Source organism: Cupressus sempervirens, chromosome 6 (assembly GCF_028749045.1).
Source record: "Cupressus sempervirens isolate cs-2001-9-10 chromosome 6, ASM2874904v1, whole genome shotgun sequence".
Classification (NCBI taxonomy): Eukaryota; Viridiplantae; Streptophyta; class Pinopsida; order Cupressales; family Cupressaceae; genus Cupressus; species Cupressus sempervirens.
Window position 1 is genome coordinate 547,255,544 of NC_143123.1, and position 19,645 is coordinate 547,275,188.

General features: G+C 38.0%; 1 protein-coding gene across 1 annotated transcript in view; it reads left to right on the plus strand.

Moving 5' to 3' along the window:
* Positions 1 to 531: 531 nt before the first annotated feature.
* LOC149553428 (transmembrane protein C9orf5 protein) overlaps positions 532 to 19,645 on the plus strand; it is a 29,174-nt gene continuing 10,060 nt past the window's right edge. Inside the window, exon 1 of the mRNA XM_089788875.1 lies at positions 532 to 3,141. Coding sequence (XP_089645001.1) covers positions 1,114 to 3,141 — 2,028 coding nt within the window. The 5' untranslated portion in view covers positions 532 to 1,113. The remainder of the gene's footprint in view (positions 3,142 to 19,645) is intronic.

Sequence of the window (19,645 nt, forward strand, 5' to 3'; positions counted from 1 at the left end):
AGGCAAATTCTTACATGGTATTAGAGTTATACCAAATTTTCTTACGTGGTATCAAAGCTATATTGAATTCTTACAACTCCTTTTCTATTGAGGTGGAAAAGAATCTAGTAGATGGGGGTAGATTTTAGTCAAGGTGATGTCATTTCTTTTTGCTATAGGATGGTTTTGGACATCATTTGATACCCCCATGAAGACTTGGACAAGCTTTCACAATTCTTTTATTAGAATGCTCTACTATGTAAGGTGTTGGGTGTATACTATAGTAGCCTCTTTTGAGTGTTATAAGTGGCCACTTTTAACCTCTCATTTTTCTTTTATAAGAAGACTATTTACTTTGCTTGTAGTGTGTTATTTGTAGTCTTGATTTGTACAACTAACACATTGCTGAGTTATGACGGCCCCAAATGTCAACCCCTTGCTTAATTGCCGAACTTAATAAATGAAAATTAAAAATAATATAAATTGTCAAAATTTTGATAATATTAATACAAATTTGCACATTTAGGTGGAGATCCAACGATCAGACCCACAAACACTTTGTCTTTTCAGTCTCGAACTTTCTTCCCATCATGTCTGCCTGTCTTAGCCGCGTGTCGTTGTGGCAGGAAATAGACAATGCGTTGGGAATGAAAGCTTCATGTCCTTTATCACTCGTCAATACCATACTTCTTCGGCTCAACAGCTCAAGATGCCTGTTCAGTCAATGGCATTTTAAAATGGGTCCCTTTCGTTATTACAATGACCTTTTTCTTTATGTCAACAGTGGATTGGATTCATTGTCCTCAATCAATGCCTCCTATCCGCATCAGGTAAATCTGGATTTTTTACAGAGAATTGTGTGTTCATTTTGGGCCTACAGTAGACAATTCTGACGGGAAATTTGCGCTACTTTAGCATTACTTTAGCGAATGCCTTTTGGCATTACTCAGGTCGATCATTACGATTATATTTATTTTAATCATGGTTTTAAAAACGTCGTGATCACAACTCTCATGAAAAGGCGTGGTCACAATCCGAACTAGATTTAAGCGACGCCCAGTCGAATGAAATGTAAGCAGCGCACTCGTCTTCACAGGGGTAAAATCAGCGGAGAAGATTTTGCTGGGGACGGACATGGAAATTGTCCCGTACGTCGCCAGTTCGAAACCTCCGAAGGCTACGGGAAGATCAACTTCAATGCCAGCCAACTGTAAGGAAGAGCAAATGATCCATCACAAGCCATCGTCGTCTAATCTGGAGTCCCTCCCCTGGAAGGACATGTTCGAAGGAGCCGCAAACATGACCAACGAAACGGAGCAAGAACATAGAGATAACAGCGACGATGTCCTGCCGGAGGTCGGCAGTTCGAATCCCACTAAAACAAATCCCTCTAAAACCTCAGATTCAGACAACAGTGCCTTCGGAAGTCAAAATCCGGAGCTTCGGCTTGCCCTTTATATTGCCATGGCGCATGGAGGCCTCATTTTCTTGCTAGCGGCCATTTACGGCGTTTCCAAGCTTCTGGAAGAATACTGGACGCCAATTCAGTGGGCCATTCTGTGCTCCATGCCACTGCGTGAAATTCAGGGCGCGCTTGTGGATTTCTGGACCCAGCCTTTACAACTTGGTCTGTTCGAAACCCTCTTGGCCCTCCCAGTCGCCGTGTACGATGCCATGGCCGGTACATTCAACGATCTAAGTAACGCCGTGCTGAGAAAAAAGCTCAAGTCTGAGGAGGATTCCATTACCGAGTTCTCAAAATTGCTGAGATGGATGCTTTCATTTGCAATTTTTGTTATAACATACGAGCGGCTAGGGGTTGCGGCGTGGCCCTTGTTTTTGCTTGCGGGATTCATTCTGCACGCGGCTCAGAAAACGGTAGGGTTTCCCGACGACTCGAAAGCTGGGAAACCGGGCGTGGCGAGCACGCTCAAGGTGATTTCGCAGGTTCGGAGAGGCCGAAGCCTGCGGAAGAAGGGTTCCCGGCTGCCGATTTGGAGCCGAGCTAGCAGGTACTTAACTCACTGCGTACTTAAACGCCTGCCTACTTTGGTCGCTGTTTGGCTCATAAGCATTATGATCATTGGCTTTGTTGTTGGAATTCTGTTCTTTTCTTATAAGATTGGGCTTGAGGGTAAAGATGCTGTTATTTCTCTCAAAGAACATGTACAGAAGAGTAATTATGCTGAGCGTGTGGGGCTAAAGCAGTGGATTATTGAAAATAATATTCCGGAATTAATGGACACTTACACTGTAAAATTTTACGAGACGGTCTCGCAGCAAATGGATGCAATAGCTAGGCAATATAATATGACAGATTTTGCCGACTCTTTCAAACATTATTTGCTTACTCCTAAGCCTTCCCATGATAATTTTTCGGTTTCTTCTGTCCCGGCCATACCCTCCCATCCCTTCACTCTGAAGCTACAAAGCATTCGTGGCAAAGTTCAAAGCAGAGATTTCAGGGGAATTTATACAGAATTGGAGGCCTTATTTAAGGATAATCAGATCTCCAGGAATGATTTGGTCGTGAAGGCGAAGAATTTTGCATTGCAGAGCATGGATGTCATAAAGCATGTTTTCGCCAGCAGCACTATCCTATTCACAGGAGGCACAAACTTTGTGCTGTCTATTGTTGTCTCAATTGCCTCTGGTGCTGCTGGCATTTTGAATTTCCTGTCCCAGTCAATGGTTTTTTTCTCGCTGCTTTATTATTTGATTACTTCTGAGTCTGGCGGTGTGATGGAACATGTATTGGGTATGCTGCCTGTGTCCAAGTCCACAAGAAGCAGGTGTGCCGAGGTTCTGGACCATGCTGTGAGCAGTGTGCTGTTGGCCACTGCAAAAATAGCCTTCTTTCAAGCAGCAGTGACTTGGCTTCTCTTCCGATTCTTTCAGATACATTTTGTGTACATGTCTACTTTGCTTGCTTTTACCAGTGCACTGCTGCCTATATTTCCACCTTGGGTTTCTTCTTTGCCAGCTGGCTTACAGATGGCTGTTGAGGGTCAGTATCTCCAGGGCACTGTTTTGACTATAATTCATGTTTGGATTATGGATTACGGAGCGACTGCAATCCAATGTGATGTGCCTGGACAAAATGCATATATGACTGGTCTTAGTATAATTGGGGGCATGGCTATCTTTTCATCTGCCTTCGAGGTAAGATTCTTGTATCTTTTCATTTCAGCTTTGTTTCTGTTTTAAGAATCCAGGACCAGTTTCAGGCAACAACATAATCCATTTATTTTTGAAATACTTCATTCCTTCTTGTGTATTAGCATCATTTTGCTATACACAAAGAGAATGGGATGTTTTTAATTGCTTTTACATATAGTACTGAGATTTGAATATGGGCTAGTTAATTGCACAAGTTAGCTCAATCCTGCATAAACACAATTTTTCTGCCAATAGGCATTCCTCCAATAATTTTTGCATCCACATCGTTTATCTGCATCTTAGTCAAGCAAAGCAAATAGGTGCAAAAGCATTTAGGACCATAATTTTTGATCTAGGATAACCAAATGTGAAGTTCATAATAAATTCTTGTCCCTCAGAAACTTGTGGTACTCTTGTTTATTGGCATAGATATCTGTTATTCCATTTCTTTATAAAGTATAATAAAATAATTATATGTATTGTGAACGATAGTCAAATAAATACAGGGCCAGGTAGATGGTGCAAAGATAGTTCATGGTGTGGGAAAGTGGATACGTTTTTGAATATTTTCCATCTGTTTTTTGAGTTTATTTAGACATTTACATGGGGAGGGTTGATTGAAATAAATGGCAGCATTCTTCCCTGGCTCTGTTATAAATTTTTCTCTTTTTAAACTCCATTTATCTCTTTTAAAAGTATTCCACATTCAGGTAAATCTTAGTAAAATACAAGTTACTGGTTATTCTCAATCAGTTCCTGTTCCTGTACCCAACAAGACCAGGTTCAGAATGGCAATGGGAGCATCACTGCTGCTCCCAGGCATTCCCAAATGTTCTTGTGGGCAAAAATCAACAAAAACACTCCAAAAGTGAGATTTTAAATACTAAAACAATAAAAAATCTAAACATTGCCTTATGTTTGTTGTTTGACAGTCACAACTATATCTGATAAGTAGGAGATATTTTCCACTAAGTAATTGTGACTTTGCTATCAGGATTCAACTGTGTAGTTTTTGAGTTGAACTCATTGACCCATGTTTGATGAGTAGTGGTTTAGAAGAATCCATCTCTCATGAGAATGAATGGAACACTTAGCACTCATTCCACTTGGTGATGCTCATAGGGTTGATGCACCTAGCCTTACTAAGGGTTTGACCCCGTTTCAGTAATGCTCCAACTTAAGCGTGGTTAACCATGGAGTTTCCTCCAAGGTTAAGGCTTGCAAACCAATGGGCTTAACCCTGGAGGAAGCTGCATGGTTAAGCACACTTGATTTGGAGCAATATTGGAATGGGTGACCTCTCAAGAAGGTCCGATTCTTCACCCTTGTGAGCATCACCTAGGTGCAATGAGTGCTAAGTGTTCCATTCATTCTCATGAGAGATGGGTTCTTGTGCACCACTACTCATGAAACACGAGCCAATGAGTTTGACTCGAAAACTGCACAATTGAATCCTAATAGCAATTTCACTACTATATCTCATAGAAACTCATTCTTCTTAAGCTATTTTTAAAGAACAATTGCAAACTACCTAATTTTGCCATTAAGTAATAAAGTTGTGAAAATAATGTGTGCCATGAAGGTTTGTGGGGTTTCGAAGGCCTTGGTGGCAAGGGCTCTGCACCTCAACCCATTTTCCACTATCCCTTTGAAGGGCATCGCCTTCAACCCAATTGGGATTGCCACGTCTAGTCTTCACTAGTTATTAAGATCTCTTGTCTCTTGAGAAACTTGATTACAATGAGTGGGGCTTGGAATTGCTGACCCAAACTAACAACTTAGACAATTATCTTTTAAAATTATTACCATAATAATATCATGATCAATGATAAAGTATCATACTATCCGAGATTTAAATGCCATCACTATTATACAATATAATATTTAGATGATATAGCAAATTTATTTGCAGTGTTTGTTTTAGATGATATGTCATGCTTCGCCAAACCAGGGTTAGGAGCCCAAACTATGAAAAAGGCAGATTATCATTAAACATACCTTCCTTTTGTGAAAAACCTTTAGATGCAAATCTGGCGTTATGTTTTTTTATACTTCGATCAGCTGCATGTGTAATCTTAAACAACCATTTAGAAGCAACAATTGATTTAACTTTGGGCCTTGGAACAATGTTCCAAACATCATATTTGATGATGAATTGATACTTTTCCATCATAGCATCCTTCCACATTTGCTGATTTGAAGCTTCTTCATCACTAGAAGGCTCGGATGTTTTTAATGTGACTCATCAAAGCTACGTAACTTGCAAACTTGTGAGACCTCTTACTCTCTCTAAAAGTGCCACAAGGGGCTGCATATTTTTTAGCCTCTTCCATAGTATGCCTGACCCACAATGGCATTTTCTTATTAACTGAATTATCACTGGGACTTACAGAATTATCTATTGGATCAATTGGTTCAACAGGATCAGTAGAGTCTTCTAAATTTGTATTCTTCCTCTGAGTTTCTAAAGGTGAGACTGTATCAGCTTATCTATGTCTTGAGGATGCTCAAAGTCTTTGCTATCAGATTCCATGTTAGATTCTTTGGATATTTTATAGGCTACATCTTTATCAAAAGAAACATCCCTGCTGATTTCAATTTGCTTTTGACTTGGAATGTAGATTATCTATATGCACAAAGTCTTCGCAATCAGGATTCTTTGGATATTTTATAGGCTACATCTTTATCCAAAGAAACATCCCTGCTGATTTCAATTTGCTTTTGACTTGGAATGTAGATTATGTATGCTTTTGAAGATTCATTATAAGCAACAAAGATGTGTTGCTTTTTTGTTGATTCTAATTTTGTTCTTTTCTCTTTGGAACATGAATGTATAAAAGACATCCAAACAGTCTGAAATGACTAATATATGGTTTGATACGTGTAAAAGCTTCTTCTAGAGTCACGTTGTTTAAAATCAGATGAGGACTCCAATTCTGAATGTATACTGCTGCCCTGCAAGCCTCTGCCCATAAAAATGTTTGAAGGCTTTGATCATGGATCATAGACTTCACTGACTCAACAATTGTCTTGTTCTTTCTTTCAGCTATACCATTTTGTTGAGGATTATAAGGGACACAAAACCCCCTTTTAATTCCTTCTTCAATATAGAAGTTACGAGTAATATACCCTCCTTCATTATCAGACTTTAGAATCTTAATTTTCTTGTTAGATAATTTTTCAACAAGTGCTTTGATTCTTTTAAAATGGAACAGCACTTCATCAAATTCTTTAGACTTAAGAAAATAAATCCAACACTCATGAGAAAAATCATCAATGAAGGTAACATAATACCAAAAACAACTAAGGGAAGCAACTGACATCGGACCGCATAAACTAGAATGAATTAACTCTAGGATTTCCTTTGCTCTACTTTCACTATTATGAAAATTACTTTTAATGTTCCTACCTAGAGCGCATCCCTTGCAAACGCCTTCATGGTTTTGGTTCAGCTTTGGAAGACCAACTACAACATTCTCCTCAGAAGACTGATCTAAATCTAGATGTCCAAATTTTTGTGTCATAGCTCACTTGAACTTGCAGAATCATGAATTAACTCCCTTGCAGATGCCTTCATGGTTTTGAGTCAGCTTTGGAAGACCCAACTACAACATTCTCCACAGAAGACAGCTCTAAAATTTAGATGTCCAAATTTCTGTGTCATAGCTCACTTAAACTTGAAGAATCATGATCTAATGCTTGAATAGGATGGGCTGAAAGCTTGTAAAGACTGTCAATCTCGTGGGCAGATTGAATGATGGAGTTCTTCTTCCACACAAGAACTTTTCCATCAGCAAAGGCAACATGATAACCCTTCTCTTCTAATGCTGAAATAGAAATCAGATTCCTCTTAATGCCAAGAACAAAAAGAACATCACTCAAGTGAGGAGGAATTCTGGAATCCAATTGGAAGGCAGTAGAACCAATTTAGATAACAAAATAATTTGCATCATCACCAATAATAACTTGAAGGTGAGATTTTTTTTCCTTCAAGTTGAAATAGTGCTCATAGTAGCCAGTAATATGACGATATGCTCCACTATCAATCGACCATCTATCACTGTTGGTAGGAATATTGCTAGACAGTGTGGAAATAAATAAGACATCCTTCGGAATATTCATTTGACTCTCTTTGAGGAGAAGAGTTTTCAATATTTGCAGCAGCCAATTGAGGCTTTGGTCTTGAGGTACAATCTCTATCAAAGTCTCCAAATTTGTTGCATTTGAAGCATTAGATCTTAGAAAGATTCCTCTTCTTTGTCTTGGAGTCAGGAGCTGATTCAAGGTTTTTATCTCTGAATCTTTTGAAATTTCACTTCTTCTCTTTTTGTTTAGAAGTGTGGGCAGCAAGTACATGATCGTCTTCATGATGATTTTTATGTCCATTGCCTCTAGCTTCAAGTGTGGATTCTTCTTGAATGCAATTAGCTCTCAACTTGTCAAATTTGGGAAGATCATCTCTCCCATTGACACCTTGAGTGAAGTATTCCCAGGAATGGGTAAGTCCATTAATGGCAAGCATAACCAAATCCTTATCTACAAAAGATTTTCCAATTGCACTAAGCTGATCCGTTGCCTCTGTGATCTTCATAAAATACAAAACTACTGATTCCCCTCTAGCCATTATAACATGCAAAAGTGGACATCTCGGGGATAAAGCTCTGCTAGTGTTGTTGAATTTGTATAGGTCCTTTAGAGTTTGAAACATTTCTTTGGCTGAACTCGACTTAGAAATAATGGGAACCAAATGATCCTTAACTGAATCAATAGGAATCTTCTTTGCCATGATTTATTCTTTTCCATTGGACTTTCTCAGCTTCTTTAGTGTTTCTTTAGAAGGTTCTGTTGGATCAAAATTCACATAGTCAAGAAGGTCATTCTCTTCAAGTGCAATCAGAATCCTAAACTTCCATGAAAAGAAGTTTGAAGAGCCATCTAAGCTATTTTCAACTTTCAAACCATTCACCATTGATGATAGCAGCAAACAATCAATTGAAAGTAGAGCAAATTGAAAAACTATAACTCAATACTTCTGGTTTCAGATTGTTTCCTTGGACCCACTCTAGCATGTTAAATTCAAGAACCAGAAATAAATATGCAGCAATTGAAATCACAAATTCAAATCGATCAGGTCACACAAAACATTTATCCTGGGAAAAGCCCTCCTCATTGAGGGAAACAACCCAACCCACTGAAAGATAGATCCTTAATAAAATTTCTTAAAACAAGTTACAAGTTCTCTGCCTCTTTCAAAGTGTTCAATATTCAACGATCTCACATTGATTATAGTTCATAAAAATAATTTAAATAAACAGAGTATCGCTACAAGAAGCTCACAATACACCAAACTCAAAATCTGAGTGATCTCACAATACACCATACAGAAAAGTCTCTGAATGTAAATTATACACATGCACATGACATAAAGATAGAACAATATTGTCGTTCATTCACTGAGCATAGAACCAATGGATGAAAGTCTAGGGACAAGATTCAATTGGGATTTGCTAATGCTGACAAACAACCTATTCCTGATCAAGAGTCAGATACTACCGGTGAAATCAAAGAATAAATTTTCCTGTCAATATTGTTAAACAAGCTGATGACAACTTTGTCCCTTCTACTATTCTTTGAAATGAAGAGGGACCTCCACTAGAACATGATGATGAGTCTTCTACATCCCATCAACATGCTGACTCAGATGTTGAGGACCCAAATGGAGAGAGAATTTGAAGGAATACTGCACGCTTACTAGAATGGCACCATAGTGCAGACTCACATGAATATGAATGGGATTCAGCTTCAGTGAAATCTATGGAATTTGAAGTAGATGTTGTATACAATTATGCTAACCAAATTGAGGTAGTAGACGAGTCACCCGTAGGACTTAACAAGTCAAACCTGCATATCACACTTGTTGATGACAACGATCATGCTAGGGGACGAATTGATCTAGGTACCTTTGAGAGAGACGATTCCAAACTTCTCATCATCGGAGATGATTCCTACTATATCAACAACTTGGAATGCTTCACTCCACTCTTGCTTGTCTATCCCGACCTCAACAAAACCAACCACCTGAATTGCTTACCTTCCAAAATGACTATGAGGTTACATGCTACCTCAACACCATTGAACCTGTAGTTTCTTCCACTAGTGAACCATCTACAAATATGACCGAGTCATATATCAAGTACCTTAGTTAGAAAATGAAAAAGAATAGGTGCTATGATGGAGAAAACCATTGTGTGGTAGTGTCAAAGCCAAAAAAAGTAAAAACAAAAGACATATCCAAGGGTGAAAACCTCCCTGAGGCACCCGAGGATGAGGTATTTGGTAGTCTTCCTAGTTATTTCCAAGAAAGATCTTTAGTATTGATAGAGCCTACACAACCAATAAATCTTGGGATAGAAGAGACACTTCAAATCATACATTTAGTTTAATCACTATCAGAAGAAGAAAATAAATAGTTTACATAATTATTTGTGAAAAAGAAGATCCATTTTGTTTGGACTTATTCAGATATGCTAGGTCTTGACACAAATCTTATCATGCATTATCTATCCATAGCTCCTGGTCTGAAACCTATAAAAGAAAATTTGAGAAAAATGCATCCACATGTAGCTCTCTTAGTTAAAGTAGAATCGGAAAAGCTACTCAAATCTAGATTCATAAGAGTTATTGACTATGCTTAGGGGATCTCAAATATTGTACTAGTTTCAAAACATGAAAAATCCATTTGCATATGCACAGACTTTTGAGATCTCAATAAAGCATGCCTTAAGGATGATTTTCAAGTTCCAAACATAGATACGATAGTGGATATGACTACAGGTTATGAATGTATTTTCTCATGGATGGATTCTCAATATATAACCAAATTAATATAGATCTTGAAGACTAAGATAAGATTGCTTTCACTTGTGCATGGGGAACTTTTTTCTGGAACGTCATGCCATTTGGACTAGAAAATTTGGAGCTACCTATCAAAGAGCTATGATAACTATGTTCCATGACATGATGCACAAATCCATGGAAGATTATGTGGATGATGCCTTGGCCAAATCAAAGAAAAGATATACTCGACTTGAGGATTTAGGCTGAATCCCAGAACAAGCGAAATAGTTTAAGCTAAGGTTGAATCTTAAGAAATGTGCTTTTGGTGTCACCTTGGGAAAACTACTTGGGTACATTATTTCAGCTAAAGGAATTGAGGTTGACCCTGAGAAAGTCCAAGCTATAATAGAAATGCTACCTTCCATAAACATTAGTCAAATGAGAAACCTTCAAGGGTGTCTTCAATCAATTAGGAGGATCATATCTCAACTTATTGATAGAGCACAACCTTTCAACAATAATCTACATAAAGGAGCTACCTATGTTTGGAATGAAGAATGTGAAAAGAGCCTATATTAGATAAAGGCATACATGGATAAACCTCTTTTTCTAATGCCTCCTATACCAAGGAATCCCCTCATTCTATATATCTTAGCTATAGCTACATCCCTAGGGGCATTGCTAGCACAAAAAGATGAGACAGGAAAAGAACGAGCAATATACTACATTAGCAGAACTCTAGTGGCTTATGAAATCAATTATAACAATATTGAAAAGGTTTGTTTTCTTGTGGTGTTTGTGTCTCAAAATCATAGACACTATATGCTAGCTCACATTATTTAGTTTGTTGCCAAAATTGATCTTTTGAAATATTGGTTAAGCAAAGATACCCTTATTAGTAAACTAGCAAAATGGATGATGATTCTCTCTGAATTTGACACTGAGTATGTTGAACGTAAGGTCATCGAAGGACAAGCTATTGCAAATGAGCAAGCTGACTTTCCTCTCCAAAATAATGCTCCTATGTAAATTGACTTTCCTAACTCATCCATCATTTACATGACTGAAAGGACCTGGAAAATGTTTTTTGATGGTTCCTACACACTAAATGGTGTTGGTGTTGGAGTCCTCTTCATTACTCCCTAAGGATATACTGTAATGTCCTACCCAAAGATCCTTGGAACACAAGGATAAAACATGCATTGAATAATTTTTTTATTAAGATGAGTTATTTAACAACAACATAAAGTAACCAAGTGCAATAATGAAACACTAGGACAAGGTGATGAGAATAGGGAACATGGCAAGACTCACATGTTCACTTACACCAGCAGAAGTCTTACAACTACTTCCAAAGATCTCGAAGCTCAAAACCACAACTCACTAACCAAGACCACACAAATCATGAGAATATACCAAGGGGATGTTCTCCTCAATCCCAAAGTAAAAGCTCCTAGCATGATTAGACATATAAGTCCATATTCACTAACCATATCATAATCATGATTGACAAGCAGGGACAAACAACGGTCATGTAGAAGATGAGGGCTCAAGTGCAACCACTCATCTGCTAAACACCATGCTGAAAGATAATGCTGACTTCTGAAATTTGGCCAAGTCTGAAACCTGAAGCCCTGAAATTTCCTAGAATCTTTATCTTAACTCGGAGAGGTATGGAGCCTATCTCAAATGAATCGTCACATATATTAAAATATATCTTAAGTATAAGTTGACGTGTATTTAATTTCTTATACTTAAGATATATTTAATTTCTTATACTTAAGTTGACGTATAAGAAATTAAATACACGTCAACTTATACTTAAACGATATATTTTAAACCCCATAGAAAGATTGTTTTGAATTGGAAAGGTGTGAAATCCAACAAGATGTCCAAAACCATCTTTCAAACCTTCCTCGGCCAAGCCTAACTGCCCCCTGTTTCTCACGTGAGGAAGTGCACTAGTCTCAAGTTTCGTGCGAGGAACTACATCGCTGCACCTGAGGAAGTGCAATACTCCATGCGAGGATTCACATCACACCGCATGAAGAAGTACACACTCAATGCGAGGAAGTATATTCCCGCACGAGGGAGAATGTATGTCTGCGTGAGACAGTACATTCTCGTGCAAGGACGTACCTTTCCCATGCGAGGATTGCCAACAACGCAAAAACAAAACAAGAGGAAAATGCATAAAAACATAAAACCTCCACACCGGGGAGTACCGGATCCACTTAAATCAAGGAATGATCACTTGAGAGCATAAAAGACAAGACGTTGCCCAACAGGAAGGAGAAAAACATCTATCCACCTAATCCTTAATAGTGTATGAAAGAACATGTGAAAAGCAACATCACAATGAACATACATGGTTCATAAACCAAACATCATAGGAAGGAAAGCATAAGCCTTTAAGCACCAACACAACTAAATTCCTCTCAACTGTAATAGCATCATGAGACCTCAAAGGCCCTAGCCATCCCTTGCGTGTAACATCCCAAACTGCCAACTAGATAGTCAGAGCTGTCTTATGAGGGCGTTACTACTACAAAAGTAACTAACATCATAAGAACAAGAAGATATAACATGCTAATCCAACAAAGCAGAGATACTCCAACTAGCAGTGAATTACATGATCTAACCATATGCTACAACATCATAATAAAGGAATGCACCAATGAAACTAACATGATATCCATACATTCCAATGAAAGCATAATCACAAGGGAAACATACTCTGGAAAACCCGACATACCAAGTGAACATCAAGCATCGGTCTCAATTGGAAATAGATCGTCTTTGTACACCGGTCCCCAACAGTGGTATAGGTAGCCACGCCTCCTAATGACGTGAATCCATAGGTCCACTCCCATCGTGTTGATGGAGATAATGATCCAACCACAAACACACATAAAGCAAACATCCATGGCTAACACTCACGCTAGACAGTAAAGATGACTCGTTGGATGGAGAGTCACTTGGCATCGGATAGCCCAAGCTTGGTATCATGTGGACTCAACTTCCCAACGGAAGGCTCTCACACTATGTCTTTTTAGTGTCTTCATTTTATTACCCAGTATTTTTATTCAGCTATCACTTGATTAAAACTTCTTTACGCCAACCCTCTGGCACAATAAACACTAGGCTGCAAGATAAAAGCTACCTCCATGTGGTGCTACCCTACCCTACCCATGCTCATCCAACGATGAGTGCTCGTAGGAATGCATATTCCCAACCCAACCCCAAATGAATATAACTCAACCGAAATACAAACGGGAGATCGGGCCTTGCAAGTCACCCGACAAATGTATGCGCATATACTCGTGTGTGGCGCAACACCATCACGAAGATCATAAAACCAAGTGCTGGATGAGAACACAAGCAAAATAATGCTCAACCGAATACAAGCTCAGGAGGACAAATTCTACACAAATCACAAAAGACAATAAAACCATACATCATGAACTCACTCAACCGGCCTCAATCGGGAAGTATGGATTCTACATGAATCCCAATGATGCAACCAAACCACACACCATGAACTCACTCAACCGGCCTCAAACTGGGAGTATGGGTTCTACACGAATCTTAACATCCATGAAAATAACAACAAGGGTTTGATCAGAAAGATAACATCAGATACAAAAACACTCAACCGAACACAAAATCGGGAGTATAGATGTGACACATCCCAATGTAACATAAAAGTGCAACAATGGTCTAACTGACATGCTACAGATAATCCAAGTCTGCGACCAACATCATGCCAAGATAAGCCGAGAAATTTGGGTGGCACACAAATCGAGGTAAAAACTTCAAAACTCAAAAACTTCGAAATAAAAACCCATTTGGTCTTAGCACACAAAAGTCACGAATATCAAATAAAATTTGGGCTTGGAGTCCATATGCAAAAACGACTAGCGTAACGGTGCAAAACCCCAAACCCCCATCCCAGAAAACAGGGAAATGCTCATACCCGTCCAACCGGGTAGAGCTAGCACTCAGAAACAGAGGGGAACACTAGTTCTCAACCTCCTAACAAATGGCTACCAAAAACAAAAGTAGAAACGGAGTTGAAACATTGAAATGGGAGAGCTCTACCTCGCAACCTAAAGGGCTAAAACAGAAAACAGCCAGATAAAATAAATAACCCTCGGAAGCTGTCGAAAGTCGCAGCAAACCAAGGTCTCCCTGAGCTGGATCCAACGAGACCGATCTCGCAACAATCCCATGCTTGCAACTCCCACAACGAATAGAACAGTAATTCCTCATGAAGAGGATTTTGGGTTTTACTCTCAAAGTTTCTAATTCAAAAGTAAGGAGTGAGGAATTAAATTCCTTTTTGGATACTTATTGGTGTAGGAGCATCTTGCATGGGAAAATTATTTGAAAAAAAAAAAAAAATTGGAGGAGAGAGAAAGTGACGAAAATTAGAGGAGAAATAATAAATAAATAAAAAGGGAAAAAAGGAGAAAAAGAAAAAAAGAGGAATTTTTATTTTCGAGGTGCATAGGTGGCATAAAATAGAAAAATAGGAAAAATAGTTGTCATTCCATTAATCGAGGTGTGTAGGTGGAAATTCTAGAAGGTTTTGGATAAATCATGTATTTAGTATTTGTTGGGTGCTTAGTTGTATTTGGGTGGGAATTTAATATTTATTTAAAGATAGTTGTATTTACTTTTTATCCCACATTGGTTGTGTTTGTAATGTCTTGGGTTAGAAGTGCCTATTTAAGCAAGGCTTATTATCATTTGTAATCAAGCTCAAGAAGGAGCTCAAGAAATAGAAGCTCAAGGAGTAGCTTGAGGAGTAGAAGCTCAAGGAGAAGCTCGAGGAGTAGAAACTTGAGAAGTAGAAGTTGTGGAAGGAGAAGCTCAAGGAGAAGCTTGATATCATCTTGTGGGTGTTGTAAGGATCTTCAAGTATAATAAAATTTCTTGTGAAGCATTTTTTTGGTCTCCATATTGTTGCTTTCTTGATTGTGAGTGAGTAAGGGTGGTGTGGCCCTTCATCAAGTGGTATCAGAGCCGGCCCCCTATCACTTAGTCACTTTTCAAGTGAATAAAGGATTAGGGTAAATAACTAGGTCACCTAGTTAAACCCTAAATCAACCGAAATGAAAACAAACTATTCCAAGTAAATGGAATTCAACTATACGGCAAAGTTGTTGGGAACTAAATAAAATAAATAAAGCCCAAAATTCTCTTAAACCAAAATCACAAAATTCTTTGATTACTTTCGCGAAAATGCAAACTTCTAAATGCACAGACATGCTTACTGGTCTAATCACATAATGCAAATGAGTCTAGATTTATTAAATCACTAGAAGGTTTAATTTAAACAATTAAATAGGGTACATCAACCATATAGGGACGACATTGGTTAAATATGAACAACTGAATCACTAACTCCATGTGCCACTGTCAGGGACACAAATCCTACACACTAAACAACACGATCAAGTGCAATTGCATATAATAATATAGCCGAAGCGATAAATGCATTAAATTACCTAATTTAACCATTTATTTAATTATACTGAAATAATCCATTTACATCACTCACTTTCGCATAAAGCATCACAAAGCAAGAATGAAGTAAATAACCATTTTGCATAAATTACCGAAATGAACCAGGTAAATATCCATAGCACATAACCATGAATCCAACATGGACAATTCATTTCTAATTATTTAAGCATTTAATAATGTTTGATTAATCAACATAAAAAGACACTTAAAACACATAAGTCAACATGGTCAAATATATGACTAACCACTGCTACAGGAACCTAGTCCAGTGTAGCAAGATAATAATACACAGTGTAATATCTGCACACATCTTAGGGTAATCATGGAACAACATTATGATACCACATTGATCCTAGTAACCGCTAGCACAAACCTCAATGAACCATCTAACACATCATAATCTTGTAAATCAGCCATAAGCATAATCAAAGCAATTGACACAGTAACATAAATCCAATCACCTCAAGGGTGTAGACCACTCATGGCCCCAATCAGGATCCCTTCTCAAGGAGAGATCAACAAGGTTGCATCCACCGGGATGACTTACAAAAATCAAATGGGAGAGGCACTACATATACTATATCCAAGTCTTAGAAATTACTATTTCCATGCACTAATAATATACCTGAGTGTGAGGCTCTTACTAATGCAATAAAGCTTGCAATTGAATGGAGGACTACTAAGTTGCATGTCTTTGGGGATTCTAAATCGATTACCAATCAAACAAATAATGATTACCAAACAAAATATGACAAACTGGTACCCTACAATAAAATGATTGATGATCTCAAGAATTATTTTACCTTTGTCACATTCCAACAAATTCCTAGAGCTGAGAACAATTTTGGTTGATGCTATGGCTACCTTGGCTCCCATCTTGCAGCTAGAGGAACATGAATTGAGATATGAATTCCTGGTGGAAGAACTACGTTATCCAACATATGACTTTCCTTACAACTGCACTATTAGCACCATCATTGGTTGTGATTCCTCCTGCTGTTCCAACATCTACTCTTACCTCCATGACCAAATCATTTCTTATGACCTCACTCGCAGTGAGAAACACCAACTTATCTATAATGCTTCTCATTATACCCTCATCCCTGGTGACCTATATATAAGGGATCTAAATGGAACACTTCTTAGGTGCTTAGAAAGAGAAGAATCCAAATGTGCATTGGCCAAAAGCCATAGAAGAGCCAAAGCTGAAAGCTTGATAGGCAAGTATGATGACATGAGAATGAAAGAAGGTGAAAATGCTGTACAATATGTGAACTGAATCAAATATGTTGTGAGTGCAATCAGAGCTGTTGGAGGTGCCATCTTGGATTTTGAAATTGCAAGTTAAGTCTAGAGAACTCTTCTTCTTGTTTATGCTATCAAAGTATCTAACACTTGATGGTTTAGTTGGTTGGTTGACTGCATTTGAGTTGAGCAATTATGATAACAGTATGGTTACAATGGGAAATGCTTTTAAGTCTTCACTAACCATCAACAATCCAAAGAAAGATAAGAAAATCAAAGAAGAAAGTAAAACTGAAGATGATTTGGATGAATTTGAAGCATTACTTGCAAGAAGGTTATCAAGAGGTAAAGGTAAATACAAAGGTAAACTGCTCTTGATTTGTTTCAAATGTAATGAGTATGGTCACTTTGGTGCTAAATGTCCTAACCGAGGCAAGTCTGATAGAAATGACAAGAAAGATTACAAGTACAGAAAGAATAGAGATTACAAAGACAAAGGCAAAAAGTCATGCTACATTGCTGAAGAAGAGCACAGCAAGTCAAGTTCTGATGATGACAAGGAAGTAGTTGAAATGGTCTATGTTGCAATCAAAGAAGAGCCAAATGGTGAAAGGTGTGAGAATGAAACTGCCCTTATTTCACATGTTACTAAGAATGATTCACAATAATCACAATATTGACAATCATTCACAGTGCTAAAAAAAGCATGATACAATACTAGAAAACTCATAATTGCTTGAGATATAGTACACATATAGCTATCTGCTGTGACAAAGACAATAAACAGGAAAATTGACATGATCAGCTCTTACACTAAGCAACATCTCAAGACTTGTCTCCTTACTCAATACAATGTTTACCTACGCAACAACAAACATGATAGACACTAAAATTATTTCCATGGCCTTAACCACCTCTTAGCAATGAAGAGGTGAATACAAAGCCCAAGCAAAAACCATTACACTTCAAACATTAATGACACGTACAAAGTGTAAACCGACACCATGAATAACCAACGCAACACCAAGGATTATGATGCCAAGACACATTGTGCCAGATAGCACGATGCATGCTACACGTGAAGCCTCTGACTCATCATGCCACATAAATGCAACACACTATAAGAAAAGAGATAAACTATGAGCCTTCGAAAGAATAGGAGTTACTGCAAAGACTAGAACATAACAGGAGCAGCCAAACAAAGGCATTGAATAGAAGCAACATAAGGAACTTGGAGAGAGAACCAAAAGACATAAGGCAGAACCAAAATTGCATAGTTTTTCATTTTAGGCAAGATCTGTCTCCCAGCTACCGCAGAATTCAACACGAAGGAAGAGTTGTGACTCTTTAAAAGGGACAGCAATTGAAAATAGGTATGTTTTTTCAAGACAGAAAGCCTGAAAGGTATGGCTCTCCCATAAAGGAAGAAAGCTTCATTTGTAGAAGGCATTGATCAAGGAAGAAGATCTGATCTAATTGAAATACAATTCAGCCAGCACAACCATTGTGCAAAATAAAGTAATAGGTATGGAACAAAGCATATTATGCATCAATCTTCTATATGTAATCACAGGCCTTGTTTCCAATATGAATGTAACTTGAAATCTATTATTTTAAGGAAATCGATCATGTATATAAATTCAAATATAATTACCCTAAATTAATCAAATGAGAGCTAGAGGAAATAGCTTAGGGAGATGCAGTTTACTAGCTTCCCCGAACTAAGTAGACCACCCTAGGGGATGGAATTGGTCATAGCTGGACATTGTGCCCATTGTAGGCCGAGAGGCAAGTAGATTACATTCCTGCCTATTGTGGGCTGAGAGCCAAGTAGATTACATTCTTGCCGCGTGTGGAATAAGAATTGAGTTGCCATTATTGAATGATTGCATGCTCTTGGGCTTAGTTGGGTTGAGCAGTTTATTGCACCCTTTTGAGCTTCCTATCAGACTAAGCCATGAGTGGTCATAGGACTGTTATAATGCTTATAACGACATACTTGGTCACTAATCTATGTACTTGAACATTATCTCTTATAGTATTGATTGTTAAATGAGTTTACTTTTGTAGGTTATTCTAAAGAACAATTATATTTTGGGCTCAAGTAGGTTAATCAATTTGCAAACATTACATGCAACTATGTAGTTATTGAGTTAAACTTATTGACCCATATATCATTAATTGTGGTCACAAACCCATATCTCGTTAACCTATGCATTCTAAGAGTACCATTCATTCTCATGAGAGATGGGTTCTTGTGAACCACTACTCATGATATATTGGTCAACTTTGACTTGAAAACTACATAGTTGAGTCTTGATAGTGTTGGAGTAGTACTAGGATGGGTGACCTCCTAGGAAGGCCCATGCTCCACCTCAATGAACATCTCCTCAATGCAATGAGTGCTATATATACCATTCATTCTTATGAGAGATAAATTCTTCTGAACTCACTACTCATGATGCATAGGTTGATGAGTTTGACTCAAAGACTACTTTGTTGAATTCTGATAGCAATATCAAAATTTAAAGTGCTGGGAAAAATATCTACTATTTATACACACACACACACACACACACACACAGGTGCACCCAAGAAAACAAATTGTCATACCGGTGTAACACTGCAGCCATTGAAGAAATTTCAAACCTACATTCAACTAGCTGAGACAGTGCTAAACAAACAGGTAGAAATATAAAATCAACATGCTAAGAACGACAAGGATATATGCTCCGATAATGGGTGCGATATCTACAAGGAGCACAAGACCATGGACAAGTATAGGAAAGAGTCCCATTCCAGTGTACATATAAACCAGAAAACCAAAGACTTAAAATAAGCTTACAAAAGAAACTATTATCTTGAGCTGGGTCAAAGACAAGTGGCATAAAGC